Source organism: Peromyscus leucopus, chromosome 6 (genome assembly GCF_004664715.2).
Source record: "Peromyscus leucopus breed LL Stock chromosome 6, UCI_PerLeu_2.1, whole genome shotgun sequence".
Taxonomy (NCBI): domain Eukaryota; kingdom Metazoa; phylum Chordata; class Mammalia; order Rodentia; family Cricetidae; genus Peromyscus; species Peromyscus leucopus.
In genome coordinates, this window is record NC_051068.1 from 113046915 (window position 1) to 113061878 (window position 14964).

Sequence of the window (14964 nt, forward strand, 5' to 3'; positions counted from 1 at the left end):
CGGAAAAAATTATTTTGGAGTAAGTAACTAAACAGAATGCTCATCCCTTGGGGCTCAAGCAGACACTCTAACCAAGTCGTAGATCTCAATGGGAGCAGTTAAGGTTTCCAAAGCATAATGGGTGCGATAGAAGTCCAAACCACACGTTATTCCATCAGTGTTATTTTAGCTTCAGCCAGATTAAGAGCCTAAACACTTAGGATTTAAGTCATAGCAGCCCATTCACATATTTCATAATGTCTCGTTTTCTGAACAAAGGATTAACAAGTTGAATGTAAGAAGCAGGTGTGAGCACACTCAATAGGTCAAATCCTTAACACCACCCAGACAAGTCTATAATTTCTGGGCACAGGACATGGCATGCGTGAATTTTGTTTCGATGTCTTCCAGAGTGATTGCTTAGAAAGTCACATAGCCATATCCTACCCAGACATCCACTCCTACGGCAGAAGTGTCGACTGATGATTGAGGGCTCATGCAAAACAGATGTGTAGGCAGCTGGATTTTCCAGCTTTGCTCCGGTGGACTTAGCACTGGTGTGAGCCATTATGAAACAGCAAAGATTTCATTTTGATTGAACAAAACCAGGATCTAGGCAACCTTGTCAGTGTAACCTGCAGTTTTCTCCCTCGGCTATTTCCATCTTTCATTCTTCAGTGTCACACTGGGGTCTAAATTCATCACACAGATAAGGTAACATTACTGGGTGTCAACCATGCTGACTTTTCTACCATCTTATACACGACACCATGAACTTCAAGATGATGAAGCAACATTAATTGCATTTCCTGCAGTTTTCTAATTAGTTAATAATCATGTTTGGTATTATGTACACTTCAATCCAGCCCTCTCCCATGAGTCCTGTGGCTTTTTAGCACCACAGCATGTGGACTGTGAAATGTAGTGAAAGCACAAAGGACGGCAAATGGCACATTGCAGAGAGGACTATCGCATCACAAATGCCCTTGAAGAACAGATGGTCCAAGGCCAGACTCCCAAATATTGACATCTGTGCAGCAGGCAACTGCACGTCGGGCGGATACAGCATTCGGTGCTGCGTGTTCCATCAAAGCCATGTCTTTTTGATACCAGCATTACTATCAGCATAGACATAACTCTTAGTAAGAGGGACTCAAAGTAAATGTATTTTCTCCCTAATCTAGTCAAAAATCTAACTCTCAAATTTTCCAGGTAGTAGGTGTATATTTTTAGAAAATAACTTCTCAGGGTTATTTCATTCTCTAATTTCTAATATGGATTAAAATACATGCATCATTGTTTTGGACAATAATTTAAACTGGCCTTTAGAAAAACTGTATCTCAATCATATTCTACTGGTTCACCATCATATTGCTATGAGGATATAATTTATTGGTAAAATGAGTATACTTTATTACAGGTAGTGAGTGCTTTGAACCACCAGTGTTTCCTCGGGTAACAGATAAGACAACACACAAATTACAATGTGTCTACAACAAATCCAAACCTGGACTAGACAAGACTTGATATACCCTATCATCCTTTAATGTAGAGGGAGAAACTGTTGACCTTCCTTCTGGGACAGGACTATGAATCTGATTAATGTGCCTATGTAATATGAACTGTGGTTCACACAGAATAACTCCAGTACACTGAAGTCACAATTAAGTAACAATGTCTCAACCTTTTCCATATATGAGAAGCATTATGATAGGATACGAATGTGTGTAAAACCTTCTTTGGTCATATCCAAACTAGTTTCTTAACTAATCACAACCCCCCAGTTATACTAGACATTTGAAGGGAAGACTGAAAAACATATTAGAGCAATGTGGTAATTACTTTGTACATTGAAAGTATATTATCTGCCGGGCGGTGGTGGCGCACGCCTTTCATCCCAGCACTTGGGAGGCAGAGCCAGGCGGATCTCTGTGAGTTCGAGGCCAGCCTGGGCTACCAAGTGAGTTCCAGGAGAGGCGCAAAGCTACACAGAGAAACCATGTCTCGAAAAAAAAAAAAAAAAAAAAGAAAGTATATTATCAAAAGATTTCTGACAATAAAGAACAAGGGAGGTTTTGTTGGTTGCATTTTCCCTCCCCTTCCCTCCCCTCATTTTTCCTCATGTAACCCAGGCTGGTCTTGGTTCTCTATATGATAAAAGATGCCTTCAGCCTTTGAGCCTCCTGATTCTACCTCCCTAGTGCTGGGATTATAGGCATGTACCACTATGCTGGAGCTTGAATCTAGAACTCCATGAAATTCTAGGCAAGATTCTACTAATTGAGCCACATCTCCATCTCACCCTCCCCCCTTTATTTTTTCTCAAATAAGGTCTTACTCATAGCAGCCCATGTTGGCCTAGAATAATGCCACACTATGTATAGGCTGTCCTTAAAACGGCAATTCTTCTCCCTCAGTCTCCCGAGTGCCAGGATTCCAGGTTGCGCCCCCACATCAGACTAGGATTTCTTGTTCACCTGTGTTTCTGTGATGTTAAGCCCAGGCCTTTGGTGTGCTAGGCGATGGCTCCAGCTCAGCTTGTTTGGCTTTGCAGTTCATCAATATGCACAATGTTCTGTATTATAGAAGTCAGTGGAGTGGAGAATTCTGTTTTCTTTTGAATCCAGTGCCAGTTACTAACTTTATTGACTTCCAGTTCCAAATCTCCCTTTCCAAGTTTGCTCTGTGACACTGGACTAGACTCAAAGCAGTTCTGCTTTGTTGCAGTCATGGTGTTAAGCTTTGGTCATGTTAAGAAGCAAGCTGCAGCTGCAAGGAGTAACTCTTCCAGTTGGTGCTGCATTTTGCTTTTCTGTGTGGTCACAGTGCTGCCTGTGTATGAGGGTATCTGACGGTGCACTGGCCAGTCTTGAGTCCAGAGTGCAGACCTTTCAAAATGTCACATCCCTGACTTGGGCTCCATCACAACCTGCAGTTGACACACTACTCTTTCTTCTAGGCCTGTGCCCAAAGTAGCACCCCAGCTCCTTATGCATCCACCTAACTTGGTGCTTAGAACTGAGGTTGAGCTCTGGCTTCAGCAACCCAGAGAACACCTCTGTCATTTGGTGGACTTAAACCACTGTCTCCAACAAGGTGTGAGCCCTCACCATAGGGAAAGGGCCTCCTTCTCAAGCTGCCCTTCATCTTATGCTACCTACTATTTTATTTATTTATTTGTGTGAATGTCTGTTATATTCCTGGGTGCATGATTTGAGACAGAGTCTCCCACTGGCCTGAAACTCATTGATGAGACCAGGCTGGCTGGCCAGCATGCCTCAGAAATTCATGTTTTTCCTCCATGTTGAGTTACAGTTGGGTACCTGCACTGCCCTTTCTACATGGTGCTGGGGACTGAACTTGAGTCTTCCTTTTTGTGCCAAGTACTTACTGAGCTCTCTCTCTAGCCCTCTGTTATCCTTTAGACTTGTCTGTATGTTTCCACCATTACATTGCTATCTTGTATCTGTTTAATAAGTCATTAATCCAAATTCCTTCACTTCTATTAAATTACTATGTGATTCCCATTCTGATTGGGCCCAGACTAAGGTAACACAGAGAAGCAAACACAGTTTACCTCTGGCTTTATTTTATATTATTATAATCTATGTTGGCTTTGTTCAAAGGCATCAAAATTTACAAGATCAGGAATAAGCAGGCTACGATAGATGCACATGGGTTAGAATCCTTTCTCAAGAACAAAGTGCCTCAACCTGCTGGTGAAATTCATTTTTTTTTTTTTTGGTTTTTCGAGACAGGGTTTCTCTGTGTAGCTTTGCGCCTTTCCTGGAGCTCACTTGGTAGCCCAGGCTGGCCTCGAACTCACAAAGATCCGCCTGGCTCTGCCTCCTGAGTGCTGGGATTAAAGGCGTGCGCCACCAACGCCCGGCTAAATTCATTTTTTTAATTCAAAATGTTTAAAATGGTACTAGGAAAATCTTTACAGAGTAGCATAATAATTTAACAGAGCAGAATGAATGACAAGAATCAGTTTAACACAGTGAAGTTCATGCTTGGAAAGCTCCATGTTTTCGGCTCTCTACCTCATTCAGGATGGACATTGATGGCTCTCAAGCGAACAGGGGCAAAGCTTCCCAAGTCAGAATGACGGCAACATAGGGTTTCACAAAAGAAAACTTTTATTTATGCCCAAACTAATAAGCTATGATGTCACTGGAGCACCATCCACTTTCCCACTGACCTAGAGAAAAGGTAGGTTATTAGTGATACGATAGTGTCAGAAGTACAAGGGCACTGTAAGGTATTAGAGCTGATTTCAAACCTAAAACAAAGAGACTTTTGAGCAAACTATAAGAACACTAGCTGTGTGTGGGGACAAGCTAAGACAAAAAGGTGGGGGGAGGGAGGAGAGAAGAAAAAAAAAACAAGCTGTATTTGAATTAGGGAAAAATATGAGTTTAAAATATGAAAATGAAAAACTTGGAATCCAATTAGAACACTTTGGCCCCAGAGACAGAAACTGTCTTTTGAAACATGAATGCCCTAAGAGACTATGTCAATCACATCTGGGCCTGGCACAGAAGTTGTTTTCCTTGGGAACTGCATTTACCATAACTGAGAAATTGAAGAATTAGACTCTCTGTGAATTCTAAATTATTTTATTTTTCTCCCTGAGGTCAGTGATGAGCGGTTTTCTGACATGGAAATGTTTTATTCTTCTACACTAAACAACGGCTCCAAGCTTTATTGTGTGCAATTACATGTAGTTACAGACAGGAAAAAAATTGATTTCTTGGCAAGCTATAATTTAGGAGGGCTCCCCCAGAACTCTGCCATTAGTGCCAATCATTAGATGTACCTCGTCCTCCTCCTCCACACTCAAGGGTAGAAGCCACACCTTACTTATTAAGCACTCCTGTGATCCCGCCACCTAGTAGACAACCTGTAAATCATGGACTCAAGAGTAAGAATCCAATGACACACCACAGACAACACGGTGAGCACCAGATTTTCTTCATCAAATGAAGCTTAGAAAGCAGATACATGCTATATTAAAAATAATAATAATGTAGGAGTTTGGCATTATGGTGTAAGCATGGCATCCCAGAACTCGGGAGACCGAGGAAGAAGAAGGAGGATTTCAAGCTTCAAGCCAGCCTGGGTTACATAGTGAGATCTAGTCCAGAAACAAAACAAAACGTAGAACCCTTTCATCCTCACAGGCCACGCTGGGGCTCGGCACTTACCGAGTTAAGCCCTCTCTTCATTCATTCAGCCCAGTGCCCCCGCAGCCCGCTATTCTGTTAGGGAGCCATGTGTCCGGTTCCTTTCCTCTGTTAAATTTTAAGTACTGCACAGGAACCATTTTCCCTGTGAGGCTCCCACACTTGGGATGCAACCTTCTCTGCGGAATTTTGGCACCCTATTAATTAGTGGTTATGAGTGGGAGCTGCTCTCTCTCAGCAACTCCTACTCTGCCATCAGTCAAGTGGGATTCTGTAATAAATTTCCACAAGGCAAACTATTTCTGGTAATTCTCCCTAATTAACACCAGGCCTGCTAATAATACATCAGTGCCTATGTGTTTCTGATATAACCAAGATCTTGTCTGAGAGTACTCAGAACGGGAAACTGCCAACCTAAATTAAGACTTTTGCTGGCAAAAGGATTTTTATATGTAGTTCAGTTAGAAACCCTTTGATAATCTTATATTGGGGACATGTGAGTAGAAAACACTGACTGGCAGGGAGGTTTGCTCTGGTTTCAGCACCGAAGTGGGGGGGGGGGTTATTGTGAACACACAGTTGAGACGTAAGCCTATAAATCTTGTACTGGATTACTGTTTCTTAACGAAGGAATGACAGATCTCTTATTCCGTCGGTGCATTTTAATGTGCAATGACGTGATTGACAGAAACCAAACAGCAGCTATTAAAATGTCAGATGCAGACTCGATGCCCTTAAAAGTTTGGCTTCTGGAGTTTAATATACTGTGGGCAAAATAGACTTGAGTTTCTCTCCCACTCCCAATGTACAGCCTGAAACACAGACATCTCTCTTAATTTATACAGTTAGAAAAATAAAAAAAAAAACCCTCTCTCAAGTCGATAAACAAATGAGTAAGAGGTGAATGAGCCTAATGACCAGTCAGCTAATGAGACTGAGCTGATCTGTACATGCTCATGCCAAATGAAGACAGCAGAGAATTTGTTCTTTGCTTATGATCTATGACATAACAAGGCATGATACTAGGTCATTCCAATGAATAATTTCAGCAATAAATATATTTAAAGACAGCTTATCTACTGATTTACAAACATGTCTTATATACATTATATATGCAAAGCACAAAAGCTGGATAATAGAGAGTAGACGTAGTATTTTCAAATGCCCCTCTTTCTGGGGCATTGGGATTGGCTAATCCCATGTCAGAGGCTCTTCAGGGGTTATTGCGTCTTCTCTGGTCCTGTGAGGATGGAACGTGACTTCTCCCCATGTTCACTTAAGTGTAACTGCATACCATCCAGAGAAAAAAACCAGGCGTGCAAGTCAACCATTACAGTTGTTTATTGAGTATGTGCTCATTAAGGTATCACTACACAGATTATATTTCTTGTGTGATTTTTTTAAATTAGAAAACATATCCAAAAGCAAAGAGCAGCTGCACACGAACTTAAAAATGCAAAGAAACAAAAGACAACAATTGACAGTGGCAAATGACACATTACGTATCTAAATCCAATACCTTAGACATGTGGAGGTGAGGGGCAGACTGAAAGGAGGGTTCATTTTCGTAAAACTCTCTTCTGTGTTTCCCCTCGCTCCAATGGAGATGACTGAACTGCAAATGCCTCCAAACAGTAATGTGACACTGGCTTCACACCGCAGCAGTTACTTTTCTACAGGAGTGCTTCTAACCTAGGGCTCCTTGAAAAGAGTGCATTTTGTTGTAGATCACTTTAAGCACAGTTTTATATAAGTATTCAACAGATAAATGATTACTTTTGTTTTAATATTGTGGCCAAATAATTAGGCTTTAGGTTTACATGGCAAAGGTAACCCTACCAATGGGAAGCATAGAGTCGCTAGGAACATAAGCAGAGACTGCTACCTCAACAGGCAACAGTGATCCAGAACAATTAGGGAACAGTGTCCATTTGGGCCCATCAAAGTCTGAAGAATGAGAAATGGAATAAGGGATGTAAAGAATCATGCACTATTATTTTCATCGAGGGCTAATCAAGTACAGCCTTCAAAAGAGACATCTAGCGTGAGGAGAGCTCAATGTTCTATGTTGAAAACATAGTAATGAAAAATGCGCTGACACAGAAGACTTATAATAAATACTCAGGGAGCTTGCCAGAAGGATAAAGTGCTGTGCCAGGTACTAAAAGGTCCATGCTGGAAAACGAAGCATGCCGATCCTCACTGCAGAAGACTCTTCTGGTTAAGGTGAGAAGTCATCTCCCAGGAGCCACTGTTTTAGGAACAGATACAAAACTTGCCATACAACATGGTAGGCAAAGAATAAAGACACAGTGCCAATTAGCAAACCACACTACTGTTTTAGGGATTAAATTTAGAGAAACACAGTATTATAAAATGCAGCATTATATACACAAGTAACAAAGAAATAAAGGTTTAATAAAAATGAAATTCTTAAAGAAAGATAACTTTATAAGAAATCCAAGTCAAAGAAAATGCTTTGAATATGCAAATGTCAAAGAGTTGTCAAATATCATGGTGTATCATCTAAAAGACAAAAAAAATACTATCACATAAAAAAAAATCACCAACTTATTTTGTAGTATAAAGCCAAAGCCTGACATTCAGATCAGAAATAACACACCCCAGCCAGCGAGTCTGTTATTGGTCACTGCAGCAGCCATGAGACCTAATGCATGAAGTTGCAGCATTGACTTCTGAAGACATTTCCTGCCTCCCTACAAGCATAGGTGAGGAGGTAGCCTGGGCTGCTACTGGAGATGCTTCTGGTTTGTGATGTGTGTCACCCTTCCTGCTCATTTATCCCCCAGTTCATTATTATCTGCATATACTATAAATTTACTAGACCATAAGTTAGCAGCTTTCAGGAAAGATACCTTGAAAGTTCTTATGGAGGTTAAACAAATTCTGTAGCCTAAGATCTCCTCTATAAAATACACACACACACACACACACACACACACACACACACACACACACACACACACAAATGGATGCACAGGTGCTCTTGAAGGATGGCATAGCAAAAACCAGGGGACACTGTCTGAATTTTGAAAGTACCATGCTCTCAACAGATTTAGCTATAACTCAGCAGGGTCATGGGCTTTTATTCATTGTAGAAACAGAAAGAAAAAATATTAATGGCATAATTTGTTTTCTCACTGGGCAGTGAGCCACACTGCATGGCTTTCTCACAGTCACTTTCCTGACTACAAGTGGTACCTAAACAATGCTCGGCCCAATCATAGAGAACAAATGACAGGACCATGTGAGTCATGGATCACAGTCCCCCCTGCACTACCAAATGCCAGGACCATGTGAGTCATGGATCACAGTCCCCCCTGCACTACCAAATGCCAGTGAGTAAGAGTTGCCTAACTCCATGATCACACAATTGGAGGGAATTTACTTCATACTGATAGAAAAGAATCCTAGACAAAAAAACATCAAACAAACAAAATCCCAGAACAACACCAAATAAGAAAAAACACAGTAACAACACAAACTCGGATCTTATCATAATCCTCAATCCACAAACATTCCCGGGCAAGGAGTAGTTTCCGTGTCCAGTCAGTGACACACCTGCAATCAGTTCGTTATCTGAAAGGGGGTAGTGGCTCTTTCTACTTTCCAGGTACAACTGCTTCATATTCCCAATTTCTAGACCCTTTATCTTCTACCTATTCTCTTAAAAAAGAGAGAGAGAAAGACAACTACTGGAGTTTAACACTACTGAATTATCTTCACCTCAGCCTAAGAAGCACGGCAGCCTAGCCCAGGTAGTGAGCCACACACAATGCAAACAAACTGCCAGCTGGAGGGACGCCAGCATCTGCAACCTTTAAGCAACAATGGCAGCCTTTGGAAGAACATAAGAGATCACAGCATCTCTTACAGCATGTCACACTTTGTTCAAAACTTCCCTGGACTGTCTTACTGAAAGAACCAATGATAGAACCAAAGCATGTACACACACTAAAAAGAAAAAGACACCACCTACTCACAAATTTATTTAAACTCTTACTTACTATTTTAAAGATAAAGTAGGTTTCTTAAACAACTATTCTTATGAATAAAGTTTAAGGCACTTTTATTGCCTTCTGTGAATTCTCATAGCTACCCAACAAGGAAAGTATCACTTCAGCATAGAGGCTAGAGTTTTTAATTCTAAAGTGTAATCCTTTACTAATTTATTCTAAGATGAATTTAATAGTCAGGAAATTGATTTTTATAAAGACTACTTCATGGGCAGAAAATACAGGCTAGTCATAATAAATCCCAAACTGTCTGTGACTTTCTGAAGCCAAACATTTTGTCACAGACTTGGTTTTTAATGTTGGCGTTTATCCATTCAGGGCTACTACTATTTTAGAACTTCATATAAATATTAAAACTAAAAATTAAATGGTAATTTAAATTTTCCCCCTTTTTCTTCAGATTTCTTCTCTTCCTGGAACTGTTGATCTTCAAAAATTCACAGAATGAGCATGTTTTTTGCAAAGTGGCTTGTCCTTCTTGGAGAAAAATGTCTGCCCTTCCAAACTTTCACAACACACCTGCAAAAAAGAAGCATTACTTAAAAGAATATCATTATTTAAATCAGATCTCCCAAAGGAATGACTGTCCCCAATGAGTAACATTACAAGCGCTTAAGACAGTTATGTGAGACACCCTGACATTTCATGATTACTATGACATTTCATGTCATCTTGGAAAAGCAAAGAGTGATTATTTTTCTGGAACATTGTCTGATTTATTTAAATCACCGATGATTGCTTTTCTTTACCGAGAGGAAGCACTTAGTCCTAACGAAAACTTCAATATATCAAAAAGTCACATCAAGAATACAAATTCTAATCAAAAGAATCTATTTCCTCTTATAAAAAAATTAAAGCATTCAAAAAGAAACAGTCCAATTGCTTTGCCAAGCATGACCAAACCCAATGTCAGTCTGTCCTATTATATACTGGCCATAGATGATTATTTTTTATTAGGTATATTAGTCTGAGTATGGTATGGACAAGTGAGTACAGGTGCCTCGGGAGGCCAGGTACACTGAGAACCCTGGTTGTGAGATGTCTGATGTGAGTGTTGGGAACCAAACTCGTGTCTTCTGCAAGAGCAGCGAGCGTTTTTAATCACTGAGCCTTCTCTCCACTCTCAATAGGCTGATTTTAATTTACTTCCTGGATGAAACCATTCATGAAAGAACTGACTGAACTTGATTCGACAGTGAACATCTTGGGCAGTATCTGTCTGCTGAGTGGTTTTGTGGTCAGGCCACCCACACTTTTGCCTTCACATTGTTTCTGAGGTCTTCCAAATGGCAATGCTCATGAGAAGGTTTTCCTGAGAAGGTAAATATGTAAAAGCTGCTTTTTATAAACTTTATGAAGTCTAAAAGATGAATGAAGTAAAAACAAGAAGTGCTCAAAGGTAATGTTTGGAGAAATCATTTGATTTCACCACTCTTTCTTCTCTTATACAATGGGTATCAAACACTGTTAGCTATATTAACTCTAACAGCAGTAACAGATATCAAACACTGGAATGAGGCATCTTTACTGAATATTAGCTTTCTAAATTATAAAAATTATCTTAGGTTAATGTTAACTTTTTGGTCCATCTTAATCATTAAAAGTAAAAAGAAGGCTAGGTATAGTGATACACACCTTTAGTCCTAAAACTCAGAAGGCAGAGGCAGGTGGGTCTTTATGAGTTCAAGGGCAACCTCATCTACGTAGTAAGTTCCAGGTCAGCCAGAGCTACATAGTGAGACCAAGTCCCCATAGTGAGCTGTTGGGGATAGCTCAGTCAATGAAGCACTTGAGTTGGATCCCCAGAAACCATGTACAATGCTAGGCATTGTGGCACATGCATGCTTATAATCCCAAGGATGGGAAGGTGAAGAGAAGAGTGTCCTTGGGGCGTTCTGGCCAGCCCATCTAGCTCAAAGGTGGGTTCCAGGCCCACGAGAGACCTTGTCTCAAAGGAGGGGCCAGTGTTCTGAGGGTGATACTTGAGGTTGTCCTTCAGTCTCCACAAACACATAAACACATGAACACACACAAATACATACAAACACACATACATACACCAAAAATAAATAAATCAAAACCAAGAGCATTAAAGTAGCAAGTGAAATAGGTAAAATGTTTCAAAAAGAAAAGAAAATTCATGAGACATCTATCAGTCAGGAAGAAAACTGAGCCATCTTGCTGGTTCCCTAGTTTTTTATAATTTGTTTTCTATTTAAGAAATACCCAATGTTCCAATATTAAAGTGTTTAATAAAGGAATTTAAGAAAAGAACTCATATTTTAAAAGGCACTAATCCTCTCCTTAGAGATAAGAATGCATTAAAAGTCATACTTTCTCTGGGCTAAGATCTTATTAGATGCCAAATAATGTCAAATCCAACTTGTAAGAACATCAAAACCCAGTGTCTGTTAGCTTTGAGGAAGGGAAAGACCAGAGTGCTGTTCCTTCCATCGAGCACTGAGCTTTGAGCAGGACAGGACAGCTTACTTACCGAGCACACAAAGCAAGTATCATGCCAGGTATAACCCAGAGCTTCAAGGAACATGTCTCCAGCTTCAATGGGGAATTCGCATCCACGGCATATTGTTCCAAAAAGGGCATAATAATCTGCATCAGGTTAGGAGAGAGACGTAATTTAAAGATGGCAGGTCACAGAAAACAGTGGTAAGATGGGAGTTAAGCGAGACACAAAAGTTAAGACTGAGGTGGAAGAGAGGAACACAGTATCCACTGGGGACAGGGCAGCTTGGTTGGGATCTCCTCACTGGACTCGATGGAACCACTACTTAGCTTGGGATGTATGTGCAGCATGGCAAACATAATGAAACTTTTTCTTTATTTCCTGTGTTCTGTGTCTCTCTGTTTAAATGCCCAGATGCATGAACAGGAGATCACTGTTCTGTGAAGTTTTCAGCACGCTTGGATGTGTTGAGGAACAGTAAGAGGACTCTCAATCATTTGCAACAGTGAGATAATATAAAGTGAGAACAAATTTGGCAAATCTTGCCGGTTAGCATTTTTCCAGGACATTTTTTCACAAATAAGGACTGTGACTGAGTTCCCAGCTGAACTATGCCAATAAAACCAGCCACACTTTCTTTTGTTATATTTTCCTTCCAATTTTATGATTCCATACTGGAAATCTTTAGGCAAATAATATGAATAACTTGACAGATTAGCTCTAAAATACTAACAGGATTCCCTTCAGATGAAAGGGGCCTTGTCCTTTCTCTATTATTAAATAAGAGTGCTGTCACATTTTTATTCTCTTTTATTGAACTTCATCACTGCTGTGTTGACCTATGAGCCAACTTTTAGTCTTTAATAATGTCAATCCAGCTGATGTTGGAGGGGAGGGATTCTATAATATGCAGCTTGATGCAAATATTCTCTAGCACCATGTGTTGAATACACCTCCACAGACTCTACCAAGCAGTGCTCCAGGCACCACAGGCAGAGAGGCAAAAAGGACTGGTTGGATGCTCGTCTTAGGAGGCTTCGGCTAAGACTGTGATAGGTACAATGAATAACAACCAGTGCTGTGATATAGAGTAGTTAAGGGACATACACTACATTCTAGGAGGGTGAAGAAAACCTTCCCCAGTACATAACAGTCATGAGGAGACTCGAACAAGGAGGAACCCCACTGAAAATATTTCAGTTAGAAGACACTGGTAAGTATGAAGACCCTGGAGCCAGACATAAAATCTTAGCCATGTTCAGAAACAATAAAGGAATACGATATGGGTTAAATCTGGTGTCAGAATGTAAAGAGGCAGGAGAGAAATCTGGTAAAGCAACAGGAGGATGGTGCTCATTCTAGGAGATGCCATTTACAGGACACAAGCACAATCTGATTGCCATTGTTGACATGGCACCAATTTCTCTACAGCTGCTATTGAGAAGTCCAGGCGAAGACTGAGAGCAGGCTGGTCATAGTGGCGACACTGGAGATGGAAGGAGATGCTTATCTAATATCCACTGGATGTGGAACTGCCTGGAATTACTTGTTAGGTTCTGTTTCTGGAAGAACAGAGAAAGAGAGGAATCCTAGATGTTTGGACAGTGGACAGTGCAGCCAACTACTGAGAAGGGAACATTGCTAAGAACTGGTTGAAGGTGAAGGGAAAAGAATAAAACTTATAGACCATGATTCCCCTCTACTAGCAATGCATTAGTTTGTCATGACTTCTTAGAATACATTAAATATCACAGGTTAGATAGATGTTTATGTTATTGTACAGTTAGTCAGAATGTCTTACAAAACTTTCTAAAACTCACAAACGAGCCAGTCAACTAAACAAAACCAAGTTTCTCTTCAGAAAAAATAAGCTGTAGAACATGAGATACTCTGAAGACGGTAGAAAGCTTACACCAACTTATACTGTTAACAACACATGGAGTATTTTATTGGAGGCTCTGGGGCTTCCTGTGAGCAATCTGGAAGAGAGCCAAACCCTTCCTTACTAAGGGGTTAAGGGAAAGGTGAAAGTCAGAGTACCGAGTGAGCAAAGAGGTAAGTGATGCTGAACCAGCTTCAGACAAAAGCTGATGGTTTCTTGAACTTTACCACTGTGCAAAAACCCCTGCTAGGACCACATTTTGAATTTCAATCTAATATAAGATTAAAACCCAATAGTGGGAATTCAGTTAACTACTGTTAACTGAATAAAGGAAAGCAGGTCTCATATTTTGAAATATGCATTGTGGGGACAATATCTGAATAGAGAGTAAATGGTAAGAAAGCTCACTTGCAGATGTGGCAAAGGAACTGGAGTGTTGGGTGTTCAGGTAACAAAGCACAGGGAGGAGATGGGCTCTTAGAACCTAAGTTATTAAAAACATCTCTACCGGGGAGCAACCTCGCCAAGATTACTTTCCTATTCTGTAAAGGCAGCAAAGAAGTTCACATGTATTTTCAAAGTTTCAAAGTTTGCTTTAAAAAGCAAAGCAGTAACATTAGAATGTTAAACATTTCTCATGTTTATAACCACTTATATCATTACTACAATAAGTGGCTTTAAGCTATATTTTGGGTAGAATTGGCATCTATAAATGACTGGAGATCTGAAAATATTTTTCCTACTAAGTAATGCTAACCTTCTTAATGTTCATAATGAAGTTGGAAATGTTGTTTTGACAAAGTCATGGACAGCGACTATTCTTTTTGTTTTGCTGTATATTCAGAGTAATAGGTAACGTCTCTAAAATAATAAGGAAACCTTGTTGGCCTAAACTTTTCTTTCAATTTTACAGAAACAGAAGTGTTTTAGCTTCATTCTTAACTAAGGCACTAATGGCTTATCATCTCACCAGTCTCACAGTATGGCTCTCCATCTTCCAAGTGGAAAACATTGTTGCGAATGGGTTTTCCACAGGCCACACACACAAAACAGGACACGTGCCAGGTTTGTTTCAAGGCATTGATGACTTCCTGTTATAGAAAGGTGGATGGATTTAAAGACAGATGACAACAAACACACCAATACCTACTCTCACTGTTGTACCACACCAACTCAACGTAGATATACGTATTTCATCAAAGAAACAAGAGATGCATACTGGCTGATTCATATATCACTGAAAACTATTGTAATATGTATGTGTAAACAAAGAATAATCACTATCACTAACCCTATACATGCAGCGAATAAGGGAAGGATTACACAAATGCTTGTTACAACACATCCTGCTTTCTTTCAAACGGTGCCAGGATGCATTAACCTAAAAAACTTTCATGGCATTATCTTGAAAATGTC

At 40.1% G+C, this 14964-nt stretch overlaps 1 protein-coding gene across 7 annotated transcripts in view; it reads right to left on the reverse strand.

The window, feature by feature from the left end:
• Positions 1–9150: 9150 nt before the first annotated feature.
• Pdlim5 (PDZ and LIM domain 5) overlaps positions 9151–14964 on the reverse strand; it is a 169671-nt gene continuing 163857 nt past the window's right edge. For all 7 annotated transcript variants that reach the window (XM_037207140.1, XM_028855384.2, XM_028855381.2 and 4 more), the window contains 3 exons: positions 14519–14639; positions 11697–11812; positions 9151–9721 (listed from right to left, as the gene is read on the reverse strand). In XM_037207140.1, the coding sequence (XP_037063035.1) occupies positions 9632–9721; positions 11697–11812; positions 14519–14639 (327 nt within the window). In that variant the 3' untranslated portion in view covers positions 9151–9631. The remainder of the gene's footprint in view (positions 9722–11696; positions 11813–14518; positions 14640–14964) is intronic.